Source organism: Falco peregrinus, chromosome 6 (assembly GCF_023634155.1).
Source record: "Falco peregrinus isolate bFalPer1 chromosome 6, bFalPer1.pri, whole genome shotgun sequence".
NCBI lineage: Eukaryota > Metazoa > Chordata > Aves > Falconiformes > Falconidae > Falco > Falco peregrinus.
Window position 1 is genome coordinate 65,999,025 of NC_073726.1, and position 7,896 is coordinate 66,006,920.

Sequence of the window (7,896 nt, forward strand, 5' to 3'; positions counted from 1 at the left end):
TGGTGGTTTGTTTGGGTTTTGGATTTTTTTGTTTGGATTTTGGTTTTTTTTTGGGGGGGTGGGGGGCGGGGAGAGGGGGCAGGGGATGATTGTCTTTTTTGAGAAGGAAGAAACAAAGGCAGGATTCAAAGGAGGAAAGTGAAATCTCGGTTATGCAAACATGGGTCTACTGCCTTGCTCTTTTGTTACAGGAGAGGTGTTTCACGGAAACTCAGTTTCTGTCTCTGTAGTGGTCCTCCAGTGTTCTGTGCTGTGTTCTGTGGTGGTATCCATAAGGATTTATTCACATTCCCAGTGAGAGCTGTTATTTTCCCCGTTGCAAGGTGACATGTGATACAAGTGTGCCCAATCCTTTTAGTTCATACTTATTTTTTAGGTCCCTCTGTGAGTGTCCTTTAGCTGTAGGAATGCCAGACTACCCTACAGCACAGTGAAAGTTACCACAGCTGGTAGTATAGTGTATAAACTTGCACTTGTACCTTCGCATCATTCCCATATTTACCCCAAATTTATCAGAGAAGCAGATGATCCCTGGTCCTTTCCCTGTCCTATCAGTACCAGCTGGCTGGACAGACCATGCTCTAATGACTTCAGGCCAAGCTTCAATTGCTTCTCAAGTGTACGTAGGTGTTTGTCCCAGACAAAGGGGGAAGATTTGGCAATGGGGAAGCTGAAGAAACAAGTGAGCTTTCTCACCATGCTCTGGAGTTGCTCTCATATTCAGAGAAAGCCAAAGACTAACAATGAAGTAGAAAGGAAGCAAGGGAAGGGTATGTGTGTGGGTAGTGTGTGCAAAGCTTTCTTCCAGCTCTCCGCTGAGCCATGACCCGGTTTCTCCAGGAGCTGCCTGCTGTTTTCTTATTTTTGGAGCAAGTTCCTGAGACATTGCTTTGCATGTCAAAGAGGGTCAGCCACTCAGATAGGAAGGGTTCTGAACTGGACCCCCCTTTACATCTTCTCTAACACTTTGGCTGTTCCTTTTTTTTGTTGTTGTTTTGTTTTGTTTTCTTTCTGTTTTCCCTTCCCTCGTTCAGAACGAGGAAACGAAAATAGTTCTTACATGCACAGGGAAAACAAGGGGAACTTTCAGGGGTATTAAATGAATTTTATCACAGTGACTGCTAGACACTGATTTTTTATGGTTATTGTTATCTTGACAGAATCCAAGAAGAAGAAAAAGGAAGGCAAGAAACAAGAGAAGATGCTGGATTAATGGAGCCAACTTGGGCAATATGAGAAAGGGACATCAGCAAACATGATCAGTTAACAGTTTCATTTATACCTAGGCATTTTATCCTAAAATTATTTATAGCTTAATGGTACCATAGAAAGAAACAAGCAAACACAGAAAAAAAATCCTTTTTTTTATGACTTTAGTATTTTTAGTGTATAACCCTAACAACAGTTTTTAGAGGCCTGTAATAAAGGACTCAACACTCATTTAGAAAATTACATCTATTGTATATTGAACAATGTAGAGGTTTTTTAAATATTTTTTTTCTCAAGTCTTGCTGTAGGTCTCAATCTGGTAATTACTCCATGCAAGCAGAACCTGAACCGGTGTGGAGCTCTGCTGAAGCCAGTGGTGCCCTGTGTGAATACAGGAATCTGGCTGGATGCAATTATATTTAAGATTGGGACCTTCTATGTGAAAACAACAGACTTGTTTCTTAAGTTCTTATTACATCTGAATAACTGTATGAAATGATTTGTTTAAGGAAAGGATGGGGGCATTTTGTTGAGTATTTACAGGCATAAAATTCTTTTGGATGTGTGGTGAATGTTCTTTCCAAAATGCCACCGTCTCTGGGTAAAAACAGTAGCACTCCTATCCTTGGCCATTTTTTAGATGTTGGCAATTAAAACTCTGAAATCTTTCAACACTTGGACGTAATCAAGATTTTCTAGCAATGATTTTTCCAAGTGGAATGATAGCAAAACTTTCCATTTTTTAGCATATCAACAGCGGTGGATGGTAGTGTCCTCTGTTTTACCCATAAAAGCTGAAAAATGCTTTCTTTTATATGTTTCTTTTGCCAGAAAGGAGAATATCACCTGTCTGGCTGGAATTGTTGCAATTCTGAATGACTCGACACCCTTTTGTATCATGGGAATCTTCCTGTTGATTTTAATTATAGCTGGTTGGAAAATAATGTCTGGTGGGAAGTAACAGAAGAAATCTGTTTGGAAACTGCCAGAGATAGTTCGTATTTTTGATTGAAAAATTTGTGGGACTTGAAACCAATAGGAATGAAATTAATTTTTTTTTCTCTTTTAGTAAAGCAGAAGAGATTTTTATACAAGCAAAAACACCTTGGAAGAGCTCAGTAAACATAAAAGTAGTTCTGTGTTGTTTTTTTTTTATTTAAATGGTCTGCAGGGAAAAAAAAAAAAGAGACATTATAACCAGCTGGTTTTCAGTTTGTTCAATTTTACGTATTTTAAATGATAATAAGTCCTGAGAGAAGTAAAAAAAATAGAAAAAAGGTCTGACAAAGGACTGGTGTGTCCCTGGGTAAAGGGTTGTTTAACAAGCTAAACAACCAGCAGATCAGACATTTTAGAGGAAACATAAGGGATTTCAGTGCCCAAATTAATTTCAAAATCATTGCTTTAAATTCTAAATCTTGAAATTCAACGGTAAGAAGTAAGCTTTGCCATATGTTTAGGCTGCAGGCTTGCCTGCTGATAAAGAGGAATCATCCCCCTTGTACTCCCGCGGGTACCCACCAACTTCAGCGAAGCTGCAGCAGGGTGTGTTCATGTGAGTAAATCACATTATTCTCCTGGTATTAGCTTACAGATGACCAGAGAATCTTTTTCCAGACTAACATCACTCCTGTTTTCTATGCAAAAAATTTATAACAATTGTAGAGCGTGCCCTCTTTTTTTCTCACATGGAGGGTATGGCTGATCTGAACTCACAGGGAGGCAAGTCCTTCTGTAGACGTTCCCAAACACTTTTGAAGCCAGCTAGCCAAGGCTGCACATAGCTCAAGGTTGACTAGTCACACAAGTATTTCCCAATCTTCTTGGGTGTGTTTTGCAGTCTGTGTTGATGTCCTTGTTATATTGACTATGCAGTTAGACATACCCGAGCCAGTGTTACAGTTAAAAATGTCCCCAACATGTGGTGGTTGTGCAATGACCAAATCCAAAATCACAAAGGCTCATATTTGGGTGGCTCTGGGTGCTATTTGGTTTGTTTATGGTTTAATCGGGTCTACCTGTGCTTGTGCCTCAGACTTAAACTAATGGATTAGTAGGCCTGATTGAAAGCAAAGGGAGAAAGAAGCTTTTTCACTCACCAAAGGTTTGTCTGTCTAAATGCTGCATCAGTTTGCTTAAAGTGGTTCAGCTTTGAGTGCAAACACTGTTGCACCATTATATTACACTGGTTAATCTAGTCCATGTTTCATAGGGAGCTGGCAGGAGTTGGGAATGACGCTGAGACCAACAATTTGACTACCCTTTAGCAAACCTTAGATGTGACTTCTGATTTCCACCTCTGTGAGTAAGAAGAAAATAAATTCCTCTGTGTTTCCTCTGACACCTGATGGTCTTTATGATTAACTGCCCATCTGGCTTGTTAAAGGAGCATTCCTAACAGTTTTTGAAGGAGGCCAGTCAAGTTCCTACAGTGGTGTAGGGCCTCCATGGAGAGAGTTTACAGAAAACAAAGAAACAAACAAACAAAACCCCCAAACACATTAGGACCAGAAGAAAGCACCGCAGTCCTGGTAGCAAAGGGTGTGAAACAGGAGAAGAGCACTTCCTCTGTGGTACTCAGCCACATATGTTTGGATTTATACTGGAATCTTATTGTTGACCATAACTGGATTTGTATCTGTCATAGTTTATAAACAGTGAAGAAAATTTCCAAGAAATCAGCAGAAAACATTCTGTGGAAACTCTGCCTATGAAGGAGATGACAAAAGCAATTCGTGGTAGAACACCGATGAAGATTGAATAGAATAGGTCAGTCAGGTCAACTCTGAAGGGAGGTACCTGCTACCTGACAGGAGCAGTTGCTTCACTAGTGACATTATCAAGAAAGCAAGAGGCAAGTATCTAAACAAAACCTCTTCCCACCCTGTCTTGGTCAGTTTCCACTTGAGTTGTCCTGAAATTTCCCCTGATTTGCTTTCTGATCTTCTACCCTCTCTCCTTTGGGAGGGCAAGTTTGTCTGACAGGGCTGTGGGGGTGGCTACTTCAGATGAAATACGTGTTTTACCCTCTTGGTGCTATCCTGTTACAATGGAAAATGACTTAGCATAGGTGCATTGCTTAGCTAGTTTAACCGACTAAAGCTTGTTTCACGCATGTCCCTCTCAAGAAGTGGTTTCCATCTTCATTTGTTATAACTGTGATATGCTATGGGGAGATGACAGAAATCCCCCAAATGTCCGCCTTTTTCTGAGCACTGAAATCTCTTAGAAAAGAGAGGGGTGAGTTGCTGAACACCAGCTAGGATGAATCTGCATCCAGACTCTGGATTCTAGTAAGTTTGAACTTAGGGGAATTTTGATTATAGCTCCCTTCCCTTCCTCTAAGTAGGCTGAGCCCTGCTTCTGAGCAGTTAGGCCTGTCTATATCTTGATTCAAAACAATATTTGAGGAGTGGGGCATTTTCTGACTTCGACATGTCTCCTGACAGAAGTGCCCATATTGAAAGAGAGTCATTGCCTGTTAGCCTGGCATATTTAACGGGCTATTAAGTGCAGCAAAACCATAGGGCAAGGCTCCAGGAAGGGAAAACATTTGTTGTACATGCAGGTAGATACTAAGCTGTGAGTTAATGATTCTCATCTTCTAATTCCATAATGACATTCTGGACTGTACTGTTTTTTTCAAACAAGGAAAATTAGAAGCAATGAAAGAATAGTAATTATGAAACATATCAACAGACAGTGTTGGAGACTTTGTCAAGAAGAGACAGGTATGAAGCCAGGAGCATTTTATACAAACTTCTTTTGCATGCTTCTTGTGTAGGGGAGGCAGGATTACTGGCTGGCACATTTGTTTTTATGCTTTGCTTGATTTGTGCCTTAATGGAAACTAATCAAATGTGGAATGTTGCAGAGAGGCAAAGTCCTACTCCAACCTCAAAAGAATGTGTCCAACTGGAGGCAGTGTCAAAGGGAGACAATGGCATGTCTGTCTTTCCTGGTTTAGGGGTGCAAGTTATGATGATGTTGATAGGAGAAAACATATTTCTTTAACTTTGGTGTATATCCTTTGCCACTTGGCATGTGGCAATGGACATTTCAGGTAAAATAATGGAGCATTAGGATGAACTAAGAGGAACTGCTTATGGAAACAGGCCTATAAAATGCCTGAAACTAACCATGTTGCTGGCAGAGAGCATCTGAAGATAAATATTGTGTAGCATTCCCATTGATGAAAACCCTTAACACATGATGAACTTTATCTGAGTTTCCTTAGTCTAATGTCACTGATGAGGGTGGGACAAAAGCCAACCTGACTTTCCCTCAGTCTAGGAACTGCAACAACATTAACAGTGTAAACCTGCCACTTTTCTAAAGCAAAATACTGGTGAGGTGCACCATTTTGACATGACACAGCAGTCTTTCACAGCTCCCAAATTCTTACAGGAATGGGAAGCAGTATGTCAGTGGGGGTCGATATCTCATATTCAATCTTTTAAAACTCCCTAAGACAGCATCTTCTGTGAACTTCTGACTGTGTTCTGTCCTTTGTGGAGACAGATTATACCTATTGTCTGCCTTCCCCCGCTCATCCCTAATTTTGATAATATTTGTAGGCTTTCTGTCAATTCTGCTAAGGCATGCTACCTCTCTCAGTCAGGTTTCAGTGGATATTGTTGATCCTTCCCTGTGGCTGAGCCTGTATTTTCCATTTCTTACTGGATTGTTGAACAGTCCCAGCAAGCCCCTCCCATCAGGTACCTCTCACTGTGTTCTTCTAAGATTAGAAGACACAGTAGCAACTTGTTAATCAGAAGATGACAATGGACAGGGAAATATGAGAATGAGCAAAGAGAATCCCTGGATTCACTGGGAGGGTGGCTTGCTGGTAAAACCTTTGTCATAGCTCAGCCTGGGCAAGAATTCATAGGGGACAGAAATGCGTCAAGTTTGATCAAAACTAGAGACGATGAAAGAGTGTCTGTCCTCAAACAGAAAAAAACACCTTAGCTAGCTTAACAGTGGCAAGAAGCTGCAGCCTTTCCCATTGCGTCCTTTTTTACCGTCAAATTAAAGGGAAGAGACATAGCCCATACAGCTTCAAGGATAGTAGAATGCTTGACTGAGAAAAGTAGAGCGTGAAGAGAGCCTCTTCCACCCCGTGGGTGTTTGCATTTGGAGAAGATCTAGGCAGTCTTGTTCATAGCAGCAGAAAACTTTGTGTGCTTTTGGACCAAAACTGAATGATGCTGAAGTCTAATTTTTGTAATGTTCACTTTCTGCTACTTTTCAAAAATGGCAGTCTGTCTCGTGGCCTCATCACTCTGACTTGAGCAGAAATGAGATATCTCAAGGAAAACATGTGAATTCAACTATATTCAGCTATCATTATCTCATTGGTGGGGCTGTGCAATCCATTTGCCCTTTCTGCAGTTTGCCCTTTAAATGTGGAGTGTCTTGGGGTACCAGATGGCTCAAAACTCTGTAGGTATCTACTAGCCTTTAAATCGCTTGTCTTTGAGTGAGTTGTGTATGAAAACAAACAAAACCCTCAACAAAATGGCAAGCCTGTGTCCAATGTATGAATTTACTGATGAGATAAAAGAGAGGCTCCCAAGTATTCCCGTTTCAGAAGGTCATTCAAAGTCAAGGACTGTACTAAAAGCTTTAGCCCTGAATTCTGTGATGTAAAGCTAAGAAAATGGATAGCCTTTTGCAGGGCTGTCTTAACCATAGCCGACTTCATTCAATTAATTACACTGTTTGAATTTCCTCACCCTTATCTACCTGGCAACAAGACGTTATTTAACTTTTCTCACTAGGCTATTCATTACCCTTCCTGTATTATAGTTATGTGGTTCATCTAGATTTTTACAGCTGAAGGAAACGGCTCTAATCATCTGGAGTGTGTTGTGGTTGCTGAGGGGACCTGAAGCAGAGGCAGGCTAGTACTGCTGCAACTTGGAGCTAGAAACCACACAGTAAGGATGTTAGCATCAGACACAGCAGCTCTCTAAATATGCATGCATACATACTGCATATACATATATACGTATATCCATATATAGGGAAGGAAAACTCAATAAAGAAGTGCATCCATAACTCAAAATATGTCAACTAGTGCCGCCATGTTTTCAAGCTAAAGTAGAAGTGAAAGAGCTTTTTGTCCTGCGTTGTTATTTACACAAGGATACAAAAGTAGTATATGGGCTGAAGAGCTAGGTTTCTTCCCATGCACCAGCATATCAGGTTAAGGATAGCTGTGTCCAAGGAAAATGCAAAACACAAGACAATGAAATGGCCAATAGGACTTAGTATCACAGGGATGTTCTCTTCTGTCACACCAAGTACATGGGAGAGCTTTGTTCAAAGCTTCAAAGTGGACAAACTGCTTCAGTTAGGTGTGAACATAGAAACCCAGGCATAAAAAGGCTTTTTCTCAGCCAATAAAAATGTGAGGAAAATGGGAAAAAAAAAGATGGAAAAAACAAAGTAAAGCAGAAATAATCTTAATACTTGTAGTTTGAGTGTTAAACAGAAAGAAGAAATGAAAGTCAAAATAACAAATTAAAGCCTGAATTTCATGTTAGATGGATTTCTAATTCTGTATATATCTATTAAACCAGTGCTATATGATATCTTCTCATGGGTTACTCTCTTTTTCTTGTTCTTTTTCCTTTTCTTTTTCAGTTTGTATATTGATTTTGTAAGCTAGCAGTGTGTTTA

General features: G+C 40.2%; 1 protein-coding gene across 1 annotated transcript in view; it reads left to right on the forward strand.

The window, feature by feature from the left end:
* Nucleotides 1–3,550, forward strand: part of PTN (pleiotrophin) — a 74,598-nt gene extending 71,048 nt beyond the window's left edge. Inside the window, exon 5 of the mRNA XM_055808365.1 lies at nt 1,161–3,550. Coding sequence (XP_055664340.1) covers nt 1,161–1,213 — 53 coding nt within the window. The 3' untranslated portion in view covers nt 1,214–3,550. The remainder of the gene's footprint in view (nt 1–1,160) is intronic.
* The last annotated feature ends 4,346 nt before the right edge of the window (nt 3,551–7,896 follow it).